This window comes from Culex quinquefasciatus, chromosome 2 (genome assembly GCF_015732765.1).
Source record: "Culex quinquefasciatus strain JHB chromosome 2, VPISU_Cqui_1.0_pri_paternal, whole genome shotgun sequence".
Lineage (NCBI taxonomy): Eukaryota > Metazoa > Arthropoda > Insecta > Diptera > Culicidae > Culex > Culex quinquefasciatus.
In genome coordinates, this window is record NC_051862.1 from 10,244,821 (window position 1) to 10,263,357 (window position 18,537).

Below are 18,537 nucleotides of genomic sequence, written 5' to 3' on the forward strand. Positions count from 1 at the left end.
TGCTTGTAAAACTACGTATTTTCGAAATTTTGTGATGATGGAGGGTGTTTTAGGATCAGTTTTGTTCGCTTTATATGATTCTGACAAAAACTCAGTTTGTTTACATCTGAGGGTTTCGCCCTATTGAAAAGTTGTTACTGAAATGATAAAAAATACCAAAATGACCAAAACGGTCAAATAACCAAAATGATCAAAATGGCCAATATGACCAAAATGACAAAAAAAGGCCAAAATAACTAAAATGACCGAAATGACCAAACAAGCCAAAATAACCAAAAAGGTTAAAATGACCAAAAATGTCAAAATGTCCAAATTGATAAAAAATACCAAAATTACCAATATCCAAAATTACCAAAAATTACAAAATGACCAAAATGACCGAAATGATCAAACAACCAAAAATGGGCAATATGATCATAATGGCCAAAATGACCAAATTGATCAAAATGGCCAAAATTACCAAATTGACCAAAATGACGAAATTGACAAAAAAAAACGAAATTTACCAAAATGATCAAAATAGCCGAAATGACAAAAATTACCAAATTGACCAAAATCGGCAAAATGATCAAAATGGCCAAAATGATCAAAATGATCAAAATGACCAAAATGGCCAAACTGACCAAATTGACCAAAATGACCAAAATGATCAAAATGGCCAAAATGATCAAAATGATTAAAATGGCCAATATGATCAAAATGGACAAAATGACGAAATTTACCAAAATGACGAAATTGACCCAAATGATCAAAATGGCCTAAATGATAAAAATTATCAAAATGATCAGATTCCTTTGTGGACCATCATTCAGTGAGGTACTCCTGGATTTTAGCTCCTGAAAAGTGCTTAAAAAGTGCAAAAATGCCTCAAGGCAAGAAAAAGAGGCGGTCCTCACCAGCAGGATCGGCAGATTTGAAGAAGCTAAAGAATGCCGAAGCGCTACCTGCAAAGCCAGGCAGTTTGAGCAAGGACGCTCAAAATTCGTCTGGAAACCAGTTTGCTACCCTCCCTGTGGACGTGAGCGAGAAGGAAGAATTTGAACGACGGGAAAAGTTGCCACCCATTTTTGTGAAAACATCGTCATCGGATTCGGTGCGAAAGTGGCTGACCGGGTTTATCAAATCTGGTGCTTTACGAGCTTCCATTCGCTTGTGTGCTGATGGACTCAAAATTCTGCTACCTACCAGAAAGGATTACAACTACGTTCGGGATTTCCTGAACAACACAAAGATTGAATACTACAGCCATGACGATCCAGGTAAACGCCCCATGAAACAGGTCCTCCGAGGCCTGTACGACATGGATGTGAGTGTGCTGAAAGAAGAGCTCAAAACTCTTAAGTTGAACGTGATCGAAGTCTTCAAGATGACGAGACACAACAAGGACATCAAGCATCGTGATCAACTGTACCTGGTTCATCTCGAGAGAGGATCGACAACGCCGTCTGAGCTGAAAGCAGTTCGGGCAATTTTCAACATCATCGTGACTTGGGAACGTTATCGCCCAGTGCACCGTGACGTGACACAATGTTCGAATTGCTTGCAGTTTGGACATGGTGGAAGGAACTGTTTCATCAAGAGTCGTTGTGCAACCTGCGGAGGTGAGCACAAAACTCAAGCTTGCGAAACAATCAACGAGAACATCGAAGCGAAATGCTTCAATTGCGGCGGCGACCATTCTACCAAGAATCGAAGCTGCCCAAAACGTGCTGAGTTTGTAAAAATTCGGCAGCAAGCGACGACGAGGCACCAACCAAATCGTCGCAAAACACCACCAGCATACACGGACGTGGATTTTCCTGCTTTGGCGTCACCAGGAGCAGGATCTACTCGAGTGGTTCCAAATCTGCAGCCATTGCCGTTGAATCAGCGGCAAAGAGTTGCAGAGCATACAACACCTCCAGGCTTCAGTCAGCAACCGAGGAAAACCAACCAACATCAACGGGTGAAGGCAGTAGTGACCTGTTTTCACCACAAGAACTTCTGAACATTTTCATCGAGATGACAACAACTCTGCGTGGGTGCAAAACTCGCCAGGAACAAGTAAGAACTCTTGGAGCATTCATCTTAAAATACAGTTCGTAGTTTACTCGTTCTAGTGATTTTGAATATTTCAATGAATTTATTTTTTTAGTTTTAGGTTAGGATTAGTTGTTAAAGTGATTTTTTTTTTCTTTTTTACCCAAATGTATTCAATTCAATGCAATAATGTAAAACAATTTGAAGCAAATAAATAAATGTGATCAGTTAATAATAAAACGAAAAATACAACAAAGATGAAGAGCATGTAGCCATACCACTTATCATGTAAAAGAAATGTAATTATTATAAGAATGTTCAATAAAGACATATTTAATTTCAAAAAAAATCAAAATGATCAAAATGGCCAAAATGACCAAAAAGGTCAAAATTACCAAGATGACCATAATGATCAAAATGGCCAAAATGACCAAAAAGGTCAAAATGATCAAAATGGGCAATATGATCAAAATGGCCCAAATGACCAAAATGATCAAAATTGTCAAAATGACCAAAATGACCAAACTGATCAAAATCGGTAATATGTTCAAAATGGCCAACATCACCAAAATGGCTAATATGATCAAAATGGCCAAAATGACAAAAATTATCAAAATAGTCAAAATGACCAAAATTATCAAAACGGCCAATATGATCAAAATGGCAAAAATGATCAAAATGGCCAATATGATCAAAATGGCCAAAATGATCAAAATGGCCAAAATGATCAAAAAGGTAAAAACGACCAAAATGATCAAAAGTAACAAAATGATCAAAATGGCTAATATGATCAAAATGGCGAAAATGAACAAAATGGTCAAAACGACCAAATTGATCAAAATCGGCAAAATGACGAAATTGACCAAAATTATCAAAATGACGAAATTGACAAAAAAAACGAAATTTACCAAAATGATCAAAATAGCCGAAATGACAAAAATTACCAAATTGACCAAAATCGGCAAAATGATCAAAATGGCCAAAATGATCAAAATGGACAATATGATCAAAATGGCCAAAATGACCAAAATGATCAAAATTACCAATATGATCAAAATGGCCAAAATGATCAAAATAGCCAAAATGACCAAAATGATCAAAATGACAAAAATGATCAAAATGGGCATTCGTTTGTGGACCATCATTCAGTGAGGTACTCCTGGATTTTAGCTCCTGAAAAGTGCTTAAAAGTGCAAAAATGCCTCAGGGCAAGAAAAAGAGGCGGTCCTCACCAGCAGGATCGGCAGATTTGAAGAAGCTAAAGAATGCCGAAGCGCTACCTGCAAAGCCAGGCAGTTTGAGCAAGGACGCTCAAAAATTGTCTGGAAACCAGTTCGCTACTCTCCCTGTGGACGTGAGCGAGAAGGAAGAATTTGAACGACGGGAAAAGTTGCCACCCATTTTTGTGAAAACATCGTCATCGGATTCGGTGCGAAAGTGGCTGACCGGGTTTATCAAATCTGGTGCTTTACGAGCTTCCATTCGCTTGTGTGCTGATGGACTCAAAATTCTGCTACCTACCAGAAAGGATTACAACTACGTTCGGGATTTCCTGAACAACACCAAGATTGAATACTACAGCCATGACGATCCAGGTAAACGCCCCATGAAACAGGTCCTCCGAGGTCTGTACGACATGGATGTGAGTGTGCTGAAAGAAGAGCTCAAAACTCTTAAGTTGAACGTGATCGAAGTATTCAAGATGACGAGACACAACAAGGACATCAAGTATCGTGATCAACTGTACCTGGTTCATCTCGAGAAAGGATCGACAACGCCGTCTGAGCTGAAAGCAGTTCGGGCAATTTTCAACATCATCGTGACTTGGGAACGTTATCGTCCAGTGCACCGTGACGTGACGCAATGTTCGAACTGCTTGCAGTTTGGACATGGTGGAAGGAACTGTTTCATCAAGAGTCGTTGTGCAACCTGCGGAGGTGAGCACAAAACACAAGCTTGCGAAACAATCAACGAGAACATCGAAGCGAAATGCTTCAATTGCGGTGGCGACCATTCTACCAAGAATCGAAGCTGCCCAAAACGTGCTGAGTTTGTAAAAATTCGGCAGCAAGCGACGACGAGGCACCAACCAAATCGTCGCAAAACACCACCAGCATACACGGACGTGGATTTTCCTGCTTTGGCGTCACCAGGAGCAGGATCTACTCGAGTGGTTCCAAATCTGCAGCCATTGCCGTTGAATCAGCGGCAAAGAGTTGCAGAGCATACAACACCTCCAGGCTTCAGTCAGCAACCGAGGGAAAACCAACCAACATCAACGGGTGAAGGCAGTAGTGACCTGTTTTCACCACAAGAACTTCTGAACATTTTCATCGAGATGACAACAACTCTGCGTGGGTGCAAAACTCGCCAGGAACAAGTAAGAACTCTTGGAGCATTCATCTTAAAATACAGTTCGTAGTTTACTCGTTCTAGTGATTTTGAATATTTCAATGGATTTATTTTTTTAGTTATAGGTTAGGATTAGCTGTTAAAGTGATTTTTTTTTTCTTTTTACCCAAATGTATTCAATTCAATGCAATAATGTAAAACAATTTGAAGCAAATAAATAAATGTGATCAGTTAATAATAAAACGAAAAATACAACAAAGATGAAGAGCATTAGGCCATACCACTTATCATGTAAAAGAAATGTAATTATTATAAGAATGTTCAATAAAGACATATTTAATTTCAAAAATTTTCAAAATCAAAATGGGCAATATGATCAAAATTGACTAAAATATTGCTTATTGCTAGATAAAATCACGTTTCTCCATCGCTTTGAGTGACAGGAGATTATTGCCGCCTAACTACCGCAGTGTAAAAATCAGCAAGTTGAACTGAAATTCTGCGTTGGCTGTCAACTGGGATTGTTTTGAATATTTTCCAAAAAGTCAGCTGAAAACTCAAGGCAACCTTTGACAACAGCCAAAAATTTGTTCTGCGGTTGTCATGCGGCTGTCATGCGACCATTATCTTGCGGTCGTATCACCGCGCGTGAACTCTAATTATTAACGCCCGCGATAATAACAAAATTGATTAAAATTATCAAAATGACCAAAATGCTCAAAATCGGCAATATGATCAAAATGATCAAAATGACCAAATTGATCAAGATGACCAAAATGACCAAATTGATCAAAATGACGAAATTGACCAAAATGAACAAAACGGCCAACTTGACCAAAATGGCCAATATGATCAAAATGGCCAAAATGACCAAAATTATCAAAATAGTCAAAATGACCAAAATTATCAAAATGGCCAATATGATCAAAATGGCCAAAATGATCAAAATGGCCAATATGATCAAAATGCCAAAATAATCAAAATGGCCAAAATGATCAAAAAGGTCAAAACGACCAAAATGATCAAAAGTAACAAAATGGCGAAAATGAACAAAATGGTCAAAACGACCAATATGATCAAAATCGGCAATATGATCAAAATGATCAAAATGACCAAATTGACCAAAATGACCAAATTGACCAAATTGACCAAATTGACCAAAATGACGAAATTGACCAAAATGATCAAAATGATCAAAATGGCCAATATGACCAAAATGGCCAATATGATCAAAATTGCCAAAATGACCAAAATTACCAAAATGATCAAAATGGGCAATATGATCAAAATGGCCAAAATGACGAAATTGACCAAAATGATCAAAATGGTCAATATGACCAAAATGGCCAATATGATCAAAATTACCAAAATGATCAAAATGGCCAAAATGACCAAAATGGGCAATATGATCAAAATGGCCAAAATGACCAAAATGACCAAAATGATCAAAAAGGTCAAAATGATCAAAATGGGTAACATGATCAAAATGGCCAAAATGATCAAAATTGTCAAAAGGACCAAAATGACCAAAAAGGTCAAAATTACCTTAATGATCAAAATGGCAAAATGACCAGACCAAATCAAATCTGAGTGAATAATTCTTAGTTTTCGTCGAATCCTGAGTTTAAATCACTCAAATCTGACAGATACCCCCAATACTCATTTCTGTGTAGGTTCGTTCTAGCAGGATTCTGGCAGATTATCCAGCTCTGTAAGAACTCTGCTAGAATCCTACTAGAACGTCGTGACTGGGTTATCACTTTTGGGTAAACGGCGTTTACAACGGCGATTCCGTGTAATTCCCGTTTTTGTGCGCACAGTGTAGAATTTTACACAAATCTGTGTCATCCAAATTTGTCGTGCGAAACAGCAACAACATTCCGACACAGCCGACAGTTGCGTGATGGACCAACTATGGTCTAGCTGTCAGAAGCAGCAAAAAAAACTCAAACAGAAAACAACCCAAATCCAGAACAGCTGCCGCAGCAATTTCATTCGGCTCCAAATCAAACGAGCAATCCAGCTTGATTGGCTGCCAATTTGTAGTATCCAACTATCATGGGAACCGACGACGTGGCCAAAAGTGAAAAGATCCGCGAGGGCTTTCAAATGTGAGTGTTTGGAAATTTGTTTTTTGCTTGCCTCTAAACTTTGATTGTTTTGCTTTCAGAAACTGGCTCATCCTACGGGACGCCGACACCGGCAAGATTCTGTGGCAGGAGAACAAGGACTTTTCCTGTCCGGACGTGGAGCACGAGGCGCGCGTCCCCATCAAGATTCTGGATTTGCGGGCCGTCTCGCGGGAGATCAACTTTAGCACGGTGGAAGCGATGGAGAACTTTCGGCTGGACCAGAAGGTGGGAGGCGGCGGGGAAGGGGGAAGGCCAACGTAGTCACGCGAGGCCAATTAGCTTGGGTTATTGATTGGCTCATTGGACGGGGGTTTTTAAGAGGGTGCTAATGGCTTTGTGTCTTGTTCACTTCAACGCAGGTCCTGTTCAAGGGTCGGATCATGGAGGAGTGGTTCTTCGAGATGGGCTGGGTCAGCCCAAACACCACGAATACGTGGCAATCGACGATCGAGGCCGCGCCCGAGTCGCAGATGATGCCGGCCAAGGTCCTAAACGGAAATGTGACCATCGAGACGAGCTTCTTCGACGGGGAGACGCTGATTAGTAAATCCGTGGTAAGGTTGTACTACATCTAAGGACCAGCGCAGGGGGAGGAAGAAGACGAAATTTGGCTCTAGTCCCGCAGTTTTGGGGACAACACAATCCCAGGGATGTCCTCATTAAAAGTATAACTCTAAACAAATAGGTCATAAAAACATGTTTGCGCGCTGTTCTAGAAAAGCTTTGCGTGCATGCACTTGAAACAACACACACAAACACTAAACATTCAGTCTGGTCTAAATTGATAATTGCCACACGAAGATGGACAAACCAAACAAGCATTTATTGACGTCGTCAGGAGCAATCTTCGATTAGTTTCTTCGTTGGCCGGGAATAGTTTCGTTTTCGGACACGCACCTGAGAGCAGCACCACGCATTTTTCGCGTTCTATAATTAAGCTACTTTATAAGTTTTTTTTAATTACTAATTTTAGTATTGATTGTGTAAAAAAAACAGATAGAAGAAAAAATAATCAATTTTTGTGAGTAAGGTTTGAAGTGAGAGTTTCGTAGAACAACAACAAGGTCGATGTTTTGAACTCGAAAAAAAAATCAAACGCATTTTACAACCCCTCTAAAACAATCCAAAAAACAAACACCCTAAATCTTAATATCGCGAAACAATTGCCAAGCCTCCGACAGTTCCTTCCGCGGGTGTTGGTCGTCGTGGCGTTGCAGGAAGTTTGCCAGTAGTCGCAGCCGCTTGCCGGAATCCGCCTCCGATTGGATCTGCTCGAGTTCGGTGCGAAGTTCGGCGTGGTCGTCCATCGCGTTTAGCAGCGGATAGTCCAGCGAACAGCCCAGACACTGGCAGTCGAACCTGAATTCGCGTTGTAGTTGGGCGCGACGTTTGTCCCTGGGAACGGAGTCCGTGGTTCCATTGGGGCTGGAAAGAAATGGGGATTTTTTAATTTCATTAAATTTTGAATACGACTGAGGGTGTCTCCACAGCGTTAGCAAACTTTTTCCCAGTTCATCGGGATTTCACTTAGCTACCCGGTTTGTTGCCAGATATCTCCCGCGTCAAATGGAATGATGCAGGGAAAATTCAAATTTATAATTATTTAAAATTTAAAAGAGTACACAAAATCAATTAACATGAAAAAAATAATCAAAAACATGGTTTTTTAATTTTAAATTTCTGAAATTTAAAATTCTAGAACTCCAAAATAAGAGAATGCTAAAATTTTAAAATTCTAAATTTATTAAATTTTTCAATTCTAAAATTCGAAATTAATTTTTTTAAACATTTCCTCAATTCAACAATGTATACCTAAAAATATCCCAAATCAAGAAAAAAAAGCTTAGAATTTAAGCTTTTATTTCTTGATTGCGTTGTTTAAAATTTAATTTAAGAAACTTGAAAAATAAAAATGCCAAAATTTTATGATTAGAAAGTTTTAAAAAAATCTTCGAGAATTTTCAAAATTTATTAAGCACACCCATTTCAAAAATAAAATACATTTTTTTTATAAAATTCCAAAACAATTGAATTTAAAAATTTAAAAATTTGAAAAATTCAAAACCTAAAAAAATTTTTGATTCAAAAAACTTAAAATTTTCGAATATTAAAAAAAATATTTCAAAATGTTTTTTTATTCAAAACATAACAAATATTTAAAAAAATTAATACTGCCCGTACTTGGTTATCCCACTTAGCTTGAAACCGAACTGTCAAATGTTCTTAAAAAGAGTCACGAATAGACCGCACGAAACCATTTCTAATAGGTTAAATTAGTTAGACCGTTCTTGAGAACCATGCGAAATGTGTTGACGCTTTGCATAGTAGGTCCAAAATAGGGCCATATACCCTACTTTAACAGCAAAAAAAAATAAGACCAACAATAACAAAAAAGAATAAATAAAAAAATACACAAAACTTAAAAAAATACCTAAATTAAAAATTTACTGAAAAGGTCAAAAACATTAATAAAACATTGGATGTAAAATTTCTGATTTTTTTAATTCAACAAATTTAGAAAATAATAAAATGTTTATTTTTTTTATTTGGGATTTCTACAGTTTTAATTTAAAAACATTAAAATTTCAAATCTGAACTTATTTATTTCAGTTGTAGAACTTTTAAATTGTAGAAGTTTAAAATTTTAGAATAAAAAATATGAGTTTTAAATTAGCCAAAATTTTGAATTTCAGGGTGTTAAAATCTAAATTTATTTTTTTTTAAATTCTATATTTTAGATTTGTATAGTTTAGATTTGTTTATGTTATTGAATTTCTGAATTATTAATTTTTAGTTTTTTTGAATGTCTGAGTAAAAAAAATCAATATAAAAATATAAAAATGAAAAGATATCAACAGGTTCAGATTTTTGTTTGTACGGAAATAACAAACATTTGAAAAAAAAATCCCAGAAAAAAAAAGTAACAAAACAAAATTTTATTTTTTTAAATTTATATTTATTTTTTATTTTTAATATTTTCAAACTGTTCAATTTCTAAATCTTTAAAGTTTTGAAAAAATACTTTAATGTTCTTTTTTTAAAAATCGGACTTAATTTTTTTTAATTTTTGCATGTCTTAGAATATAAATCAATTTTGAGAATAAAAAAATCAAAAAGTTCCAAAAAATCAAATGACTTAGTTTTTTTTAAATAAAAAAAACATGAAAAATGAAAAAAAAATTCATAAAATTAATTTAATTAAGAAAAAAATATATAAAAAAATCACCATAAAAAATATATTCTCAAATTCTAATACATAATCGATTTTTTTAATGATCCTTAATTATCTTCAGGCCCTTGCAATTTTTTTATATTTATGGCCATCGACTTGACAAAAGAAAAGTTTAAAACACGATTATTTTGAAATGTTTTATGATTGTCTGAATTTTTGTTCATTAATGCAAACCACGATCAAAAAAATTGAAGGAAATAAAAAATATTTAAAAAACAAAATATTAAAAAAAAATAAAAACTTAAAATGATAAAATCCAAAGAATTCAATAAAATAAATAATGTCAAAACAAATGTAAAATTTAAACATTTCTAAAATTTAGAAATCAAAAAATTTTAAACATTAAAAAAATCCACAATAGAAAAAAAAAATCAAAACTAAAATTTCTTTTGAATGTTTCAATCTTTAATTTTGAAGTTTCTGAATTTAATTTTTGTTTTTTATGTCTGAATATTTGTTCATGATTGCCACCTCAAAAAAGAAGAATTGAAGGCAAAAAAAGAAAAATCAAAAACAAAATAAGCAAATAGAAAAATCACAGGTACAAATAAAAAAAAAATAAAAAACAACAATCAAGAACATAAAAAAATAAAGAAAAAAAATAACATTTAGAAAAAATAAAAATAATAATTAATAAAAATAATTAAATTCAAAGAATTTAACAAAATAAAAAAATAAATAAAATGTAAACTTCAAACAAATTTTCAAAAATAATAAAAACAGCGAAAATCATAAAACAATGTAAACTAAAATTGAAAAAAAATTAAAAATTACAAAAAGTTTAGAAACTTGCTTTTTTTTAATTCAAAATGTTATAAAAATAGAAAAAATACAAAAAAACAAGAAAATAACGATTTAAAAAAAAAATAAAAAAAACCGAAAAATATTTCTCAAGCTTTTAGAAATTTTATTTTTTTTATTTTGATTTCTTTTAAAATTTTCGTATTTTTTGTTTTTGAATTTTTGGAGCTAGAATTTTAAAATTTTCGATTTTTTCTCATGTATGTCAAGGTGAGAGGGCAGGCATCCAAAGATATCCGAAAAATGCATACAAAAGTCAAAGTAGTTATGTCACTGACATAACCGGAATGGTGTAGGACTACGTAAAGTTTTGATATGCGGACATAGGGTTTTCCATATCATAATTTTGAAGAAATAGCTAGATACTTTAAATATGGAATAATGGGTCAATCATTGATATTTGATATCTTGTGCCCTTATAACAAGTTAAAATTCTTAAATACTCACAAATAGCACACCAGCACCTGCTCGCCCGCTCTAATCGGCCGCTTCGCCACCAGCATCGACCTCTCGCCGTTCAAAACCCGCTCCGCGTTCGGCGCACACGAATGGTTCACCATCCGGAACAACGGATACAGGCAGCTGATGTCCGCGGGACTCTGGTCACAAACGAGGCGCGCCTGCAGGGCCAATCGGTACAGAACTTCCAGCAGCAGGTCCTGATGCTCGTTGACGAGTTCTCTCGGGACGGAGTCGTTCTCTTCCACAGCCAGTTTGTACGTTAAAGCGGTTAGGAACTGGGTCACACCTTTGCCGGTTTGGTCCGCGGACATGTCTGGAAGGTTGTCGGCCAGGATGTGAAGGTGGAGGGTTGATTCGTCAACTTGTTGTGGTTTTCGATACGCGGATAGATCAGCGTAACGCTTGAGGAACTGATCACGATCTGCGATCAAGTCCGCGACAACCATCCAGAAGAGTCGCAGCGTAAGCTGGAACATCCGGGTTGTTTTGGGTCCTTTGAACAGGTTCTTCAGATCTTCGATGATTTCACACTCGAATCGGTGGTACTTGGTGAAGGCCTCCTTTCTGCACTGTTCGGAACAATACATGGCCGCGGTGCAAGTCTTGCACGGAATCAGGTCGTACTCGTTCCGTTGGCCACAATGGTTACATCTGGTGAAGGTCACTTCCGGTTCGATGACCACCAGTGTGGGTTTTTCGTGCAGGACGATTTCTCCCACAAGAAAGTCCATCTTTGCTGTTAGTCCACGACCCGAATGGGAAGTCTCGGTTACCTCCAGGAACAACTTGTCTTCTTTAACGTTCAACTTTGGTTCATGCTCCAAAAGATTCAGACACTTCTTCTCGCGCTCTAACAACTTAACCAGCTTGTCCTTCGGATAGTTACTACCCTTGGCAAGCTCAATGTTGGCCAAACATCGCCGGTACTGCTTTCCGTTGAAAAAGATCGCCGACCGGTTTCCGTACCCCATTGCAAGTTCCTCCGAACCTTCCGGCGCCCAGCAGATGGCCTCATTGTACAGTCCCAATATCTTGCCCAGCTCCAACGGCGTCTTCCGGTATGTCTCATTAGCCTGTTCCCGTTTCGCCTTGGCCACCGTTGAGTCCTTACGGGACAGGGTCTTCGGGAACGGCCAAACTTCTCGTTTAAGAAGGGAAAACGCTTCGCCAAGCGAATCGGCCGGAACCGCCTTCCGTGAGATGATCCACGAGGTGGCCAGTCCGAACGAGGGGCACGAGAGCTGCTGGACCACTTCCGGGCGAATCATTTTAAGGGGAAAACACACGGCACCTTTTCTGTAAAAACGTGAAAATCGGAACGTTGTTTCCAAAACAAATTCTGCCGGTTTCACTGGGTTGTCCCTCAACTTTGAATGTGTGCTCGCAGCAGGGATGCGCTTTTTCGTTCGGTAAAATCAATGTTTACCATTTTGACGTTTTGATGGTGCTGTCAAATTCTTCAAAAACTTAGAAGCTTTCCTCATTCATCTTGTTTCGTTTGTTTGGAGAAAAATGCTGCTTGGTTTTTAGTCAATTTTAGCTAATAATTAAAACAAAGTTGTAAATTTTCAGTAATACTTTAAATCACCGACATGAATTACGAACTGCTACGGCAAAATCTGTAAGTATCGTGCTTTACTACGTTTCCAAAAACTTCTCAAAATTTTCGACCCAAAACAGACGCTTGGCTTCATTGACAAGCCTTCATTCATTCAACGCTTGAGGTTATAAAAGTTCTAATTAACGGATTTGACAGTAACTGTTCTTAAAAAGTAGTTGTTTCTCTAGTATAATACCCGATTGCATGAAAATCTAAATTGCGGCTTCCGAATGGTTTTTGATGAAGAACTTTGTCTTAGATAAAACGCCTTTTCCCATCTCGGGACGTGCTTCTCAAGTATCTAAAGTAGGATGAACACCAATTTTCGATTTTCAAATTCCCAGTTTTTTTTTTAATTTGTAATTTGTTGATTTATTGGGTACGATAACTTGTTAGTTTTTTTTTGCCGAAACAGGCAGAAACTCTCCGGAGACCAAATTTTTTTTCCTGGAATTTTTTTCAAATCAAATTAGGCCGTTGTAAATACTTTTCTCTCCTCCCCCTTAAAAATCGACCCAAAATCAGGGGCAAAAATATATATTTTTTTTAAACTTAAAAATTTCAATGGACATGCAATCAGTTAAAAAAATATAAATGAAGTTTCTTGCGTCAATTACCATTTTAGCATGTTTGGACTCGTTCAAAAATATTTGGATTTTTCACGGATAAAGAACTACTGGACTGCTATCTTAAAATATTTTTTTCATCCAACTGTTGAAACCACGGTTTGTTATTTTTTAAATGTTTTTTTTTTAATTTTAAATAAAAAAAATTGAAAATTTATGATTTTATGAATTTTTTAATATATTATTTTGTAAATATTTGAATTCTTAATTTTTTTCTGTTTGAATTTAGTACTGTGATTTTTTAAATTTTTCAATCTCTGAATACCAACAAGAAAAAAAATCTAAGAAGTCAGAAAAACAAAATCAACATGTTCAATATAATAATATATTTAAAATGAAATAGAAAAAAAATAAAAAACTCAACAAAATTTAAGAAAATCAAAAATAAATTCAACGAATTAATAAAAATCAATCTTAATAAAAATTAAAAACACAGATGATAAAAAAAATAGAATTCTAAAATTATTTTTTTCCCTTCAAACTTAAAAAATTATTATTTAAAACAAAAAAATCAACAAAAGTATAAATATTAAACAAAAACTTCAGCCTCGAGTCGATTTGGCTCGAATTCTAGCCAGAACCGAGCCGAGGCTCGAACCATAATTCTCAATCGACTCTGACCAAGAAAAAAAAATACAATTTGTTTTTTTGTTATAATTTATACGTTTAAATTTTTTGAACACTTAATTTTTTTTGATATTTAAAATTTTTGAATTTCTGAAGACTGACAAACAACAAATTAGATTTTCAGACGAGTCAAAAAAAAAAAAAAATAAAAAAATCAAAATATTTACAAATTAAAAAAATAGAAATTTAAAAAGCAACAAATACATAATAAATACCATAAAATTTTAAAAGAATTTTAAATATTTATTTAAAAAAAACCTTCAAAACTTATTTAAAAGTTAGTTTAATTATTTGAATAATTAAAAGTTTAATTTTTTAAATCAAAAGATTTTTTATAAGATTTAAGGACAAAACATATTTTTTTATAAGCTTAGGAATTCCTAAATTTATTTTTTAAAATAGCTATACTTTTTAAATTCTGAATATTTCAATTGTTCATTTGTTTCAAATATTTTTCAAAGTTTTTTATTTAAAAAATTTCACATTAGCTTGTATCTTAGGATAGCTTAAAAAAACCAGCACAGGGTGGCCACTCACGTCGGGACATCGGGAAAGTCGGGAATCCGCAAAAAAATCGGGAATAAGTCGGGAATTTGTGATTCTGTTTCATTTTGTCACATTGTTCAAATATTTGAAAAACGATTCCAACTTGAGTTTGGCCCATTTATTTCCTCTTAAAAATTGAACATTTTTTTACTTTAAAAAAATAAATAAAAATGTGCAAAAATGACAAAATAAATTCAAGAAACTTTGATTTAGGATTTTACAAATATGTTTATAAAATTTGCCTCTTCTAAAATTTCGCTTTTAATGAGATATGAAGCATGTTAATTAATAAGAATACTGGTTTTTGCATAGAAAAAATAAATGAAAACATGAAAATACTGACAACTTGTTTCATCAATAAAATTGAAAAAAAAATACTATTTGAAAACAGGTTTATTTTTAAGAATTTGAAGATATTTTGTTTTATTAAAAATTTATAACTTTTATCGTGTTAATAATAAAGCTAGCAAGCAAAGATTTTTTATGATAATAGATGAAACATGCAATTTTATGCTAAGTAATAATTACTTTTTATAATAATTACTTTTAAAGACCGATTTTTATGGTTTCTCTATAAATCAAAATTATGAGTGCTTTTAAGAATATTTTTTTTATTGTTGTTAAAATTCTATTTTTAATGTCATTGTCAAGAAGCTTCTTTTTCTATGTTTATAAAGTTGTTCGATGAAAATCGACATTTTATAGACAGTTCTGGAGTTTTTTTTTAGAAGGCCCAATAAACCAAATTTCTAGTTTTTGCTTTTTGGGTGTTTTTGAAACCGCCTTGAGTCAGGGGTATTAAAAAACACCCAAAAAGCAAAAACTGAAAATTTGGTTTATTGGACCTTTTTTTTTTAAAAAAAAAACTCCAGAGTTTTTGATTTGCAACCATTCTTTGTGTAAGAAATGCCTACTATTTTAAATTCTGGAAAAGTCGGGAATTCGAAAATGGGATTTGAGTGGTCACCCTGTCATTATTCTGTTCATTTTGCTCATGGCCTAAATTTTTAAACAACTTTTTTAAAAGTTAAAAACAAATTTTCCCTTGTGACATGACCTCGTGTAAGCGTTACAAATATTATGACAGAAAAATTACTGCTTACATAAATGTATGATAATGTAAACTTTACTAATCCTTTCAACAGCGATCTCTCGAGCGTTCACTCGATTTGCCGGCTCTGTCTCAGCACCGAGGGCAGACTGGACGATCTGTTCTTCACCGACACCGGCAACCGGCTCGTCCAGCGCATCCTGGAATGTACCTCGATTCAGATGGCCCCGGCCAACGGGATCGCGTCGTCGATTTGCGTGCGCTGCCGCCTGCTGCTGGAGGATCTGGCCAAGTTCCGCGACCAGTGCCTTCGCTGCGAGGAAATCTTCCAGAGCAAGCTGGACTCGATGGAGACGATCGAGGTGGTGCCGGACATTTTCGGCCTGCACAGCGACGACGACGATGACGGCGAGGAGGAGCAGGAGATGCCTGAGCCGGAAGATGGTTCTGCGGAGCTGACCGATAGTATTAAGATCGAGGAAGATGGGTGGAAAGATGTCGAGGAAGAACTTGACGAAAGCGCTTTCAAGATTAGCGCGGTACCATCGAACGGAAGCAGTCCGCCGAATGACGATAGGAAACAACCCGTTAAGAATTACACGCTGACGCCCCCGATGGACATCGATCTGAAATCGCTGGTCGTTTACATCAAAGACAAGAAGCACTGGAAGTGTCCCCATTGCGAAAAGTACTTCAGCCAGTCAGGCAACCTAAAGGCACACATCAACACCCACACCGGCTACAAACCGTACACCTGCAACCTCTGCCAGCGCTCGTTCGCCCAGAAAAGCAACCTCAACTACCACATGAAGGCGTCCCACGATCCGCAACGTCCGTTCAAGTGCAACGCCTGCGACCGCGCCTTCTCCACGATGGACCAAATGGTGCTGCATCTCAAGACCAAACACGCCCCCGTTGAGACGGCCTCGCCACGGCCCGTTGCCGATAAGAAGCACACCTGCCCATACTGCGCAAAGGCGTTCGCGCAGAGTTTCAACCTTAAATTACACATCAATACCCACACCGGCCAGCGTCCCTATCAGTGTGAGCAGTGTCCAAAGTCGTTCACTCAGCGCAGCAACCTGAACGTCCACATAAACAAGAGCCACCGAGGGCAGCTTGAACAGGCGTGAGCAGCAACGTGGGGAACTCTTCCGGTGGCCATCGAGTTTCAAAAATCGTTTAAATGTTTGTGTGTTTTGCGTGTGTGAATTTTACAAACGATGATTATTTCTAGCACCAATTGTAGCCGTAAGCAATCACAGATTAAGAAAAAAAAGTTTACTCAGGAAAGAAAGTGAATTATAAACCAAATTGTGCTATCACAGCGGAAAAGTTTTCTCATGTTTGAAATTCGTAAAACCTAGTGTAAACCAAATAAATGAAAACCCTGATTGTACAATAAAAACAACGTAGTTTTTATTAAAGTAGAATGCGCAACGAAAAAAAAACTTCACTCCCCGACGGGGAATCGAACCCCGGTCTCCCGCGTGACAGGCGGGGATACTGACCACTATACTATCGAGGACTTGTTAATAAATGTTCGATATGACGGTTTTGTTAATGTGGCTTGCTATTGGAAAGTTGCTCAGAATTGTTTTTTGCGTGCATGCAGGTTTAGTTTTTTTTCATTTTGGGTTTTTTCTTGTTTGAAGATCTTGTACAATGTTAAGGTGTTTCGACAAAAAATTAGGCCGTTGCCAGTATTTTTTGAAATTTATTTCTCTCGACTCTCGATCAATTCAATCTATTGTTACGAGCACAAACATGCTTAAAAAGATTATCGACATAAACTTTGAAAAATATTTGCAACGAAAAAAAGTTTTGAAAAAGTTGGTCGTCATCGATCATGGCCATTCATGGTCACCCGCGACAGACACGGACGACGAAACAAAGAGAAACGCAAAAAGTAACTTTTTCAAAACTTTTTTTCGTAAAATCGCGATAACTCGTGATTTTTATAAGCAAACCCCTTATGTCTATATATCAAATTTTTTGTAATTGTCTGCTCTACAACTTTGTGGAACATTGTTACACTCTAAAAAATAACCCTGCAAAGTTAGAAAAAACACGAAATTTTAAAATGAAATGTTTTGTTCTAAATGAAAAAATGACCCTTCTGGGACAATGTAGATTCGAAAAGTACATTAAATTTCCCATAAAATGACATGTTCCAAAAAATTTTACAGTCAAGTAACGGAAAATGGGAGAATTTTTGAAACTTTTTTAGTGTTTTTTTCAATGAAAAATACGTTTTTTCGGAATTCTGAGTACGCCATCAAATCGGGCGTCTAATTTTACACAAAAGTCCCTTTGACACCAAATTTCTATCTCATCACCGTTTCAGGCTGCAAATTATTGAAAAACACCTCTTTTTTCGCATGTGCAAAAATGGAAGGGGTCGTACCGCCCCTCCGTCACGAGATATCTGAAAACGGACCTCGGATTCGTGATCAGGGACAAAAGTTACCCCTTAGGACAAAGTTTCACGCAAATCGAAGAGGGGTCGGGGCAACTTTTCCCGATTTCGTGTGAGTTGGTAGAGAATTACCCTTATAATATTTTATTTGTCATTTGTTTTCGATATTTTCCAAAAACCACGATTTTTTTGTAAAATTCATATCTTCTAAACCAGATTTTGCACCATCATGCACGTTGGTTCAGAACATGTTAAAAAAAAAAACAAAAAAACGAAAATGAAAAAATCGTATTTCGGAATTAAACTTTTAGTGATATAAACTTAAATAAAAATCTTAAAAATCAATTTTTGATTTCAAGTTTATGTCGCCCCACATTCAATATCAGCCCAAAAAATCAGGAAAAAAAATCTAAAAACATCAAAATTTTTAATGAAAATATAAGCCCAGTCAACAGAAAATTATTCTTCAAAAAGCTAACCGAAATTGTTAAAAAAAATCATTCCATAATTACGATAACGATTTAACAGACATTTTATAACTATATAAAATAAACTTGACATAATTAAGTTCTTACATTTTACAAGCTTTTCCAATACATTTTCAAAATATTGGTGCCAAAAAGTTAAGAAAATATATACTGTTTCTTGAATTCCTTTTGAAATCGTTTTT

General features: G+C 35.7%; 3 protein-coding genes and 1 non-coding gene across 4 annotated transcripts; 2 read left to right on the top strand and 2 right to left on the bottom strand.

The window, feature by feature from the left end:
- Nucleotides 1–6,351: 6,351 nt before the first annotated feature.
- Nucleotides 6,352–7,594, top strand: LOC6042377 (probable cGMP 3',5'-cyclic phosphodiesterase subunit delta). The gene is made up of 3 exons (XM_001851450.2): nt 6,352–6,482; nt 6,542–6,728; nt 6,863–7,594. Exons 1-3 carry the CDS (start codon nt 6,430–6,432, stop codon nt 7,076–7,078), a joined length of 456 nt encoding a protein of 151 aa, XP_001851502.1. The 5' UTR covers nt 6,352–6,429; the 3' UTR covers nt 7,079–7,594.
- LOC6042375 (SET and MYND domain-containing protein 4) lies at nt 7,306–12,346 on the bottom strand. The gene is made up of 2 exons (XM_001851449.2): nt 10,984–12,346; nt 7,306–7,928 (listed from the first exon to the last, which is right to left on the bottom strand). Exons 1-2 carry the CDS (start codon nt 12,264–12,266, stop codon nt 7,643–7,645), a joined length of 1,569 nt encoding a protein of 522 aa, XP_001851501.2. The 5' UTR covers nt 12,267–12,346; the 3' UTR covers nt 7,306–7,642.
- Nucleotides 12,347–12,472: 126 nt separating this feature from the next.
- LOC119767837 (myoneurin-like) lies at nt 12,473–16,850 on the top strand. The gene is made up of 2 exons (XM_038257489.1): nt 12,473–12,619; nt 15,543–16,850. Exons 1-2 carry the CDS (start codon nt 12,591–12,593, stop codon nt 16,579–16,581), a joined length of 1,068 nt encoding a protein of 355 aa, XP_038113417.1. The 5' UTR covers nt 12,473–12,590; the 3' UTR covers nt 16,582–16,850.
- A 54-nt stretch (nt 16,851–16,904) lies between these two features.
- Trnad-guc lies at nt 16,905–16,976 on the bottom strand. The gene has a single exon. It is a non-coding gene; the product is annotated as a tRNA-Asp (tRNA).
- Between the last annotated feature and the right edge of the window lie 1,561 nt (nt 16,977–18,537).

Excerpts from the sequence above, each read along its gene's own strand:
- LOC6042377 (XM_001851450.2), top strand. The coding sequence starts at position 6,430 with ATGGGAACCGACGACGTGGCCAAAAGTGAAAAGATCCGCGAGGGCTTT. Across the intron at positions 6,483-6,541 it reads ATCCGCGAGGGCTTTCAAAT|AAACTGGCTCATCCTACGGG; the intron begins GTGAGTGTTTGG and ends TTTTGCTTTCAG. Across the intron at positions 6,729-6,862 it reads ACTTTCGGCTGGACCAGAAG|GTCCTGTTCAAGGGTCGGAT; the intron begins GTGGGAGGCGGC and ends ACTTCAACGCAG.
- LOC6042375 (XM_001851449.2), bottom strand. The coding sequence starts at position 12,266 with ATGATTCGCCCGGAAGTGGTCCAGCAGCTCTCGTGCCCCTCGTTCGGA. Across the intron at positions 7,929-10,983 it reads CAGGTGCTGGTGTGCTATTT|CCCCAATGGAACCACGGACT; the intron begins GTGAGTATTTAA and ends ATTTCTTTCCAG.
- LOC119767837 (XM_038257489.1), top strand. The coding sequence starts at position 12,591 with ATGAATTACGAACTGCTACGGCAAAATCT. Across the intron at positions 12,620-15,542 it reads GAACTGCTACGGCAAAATCT|CGATCTCTCGAGCGTTCACT; the intron begins GTAAGTATCGTG and ends TCCTTTCAACAG.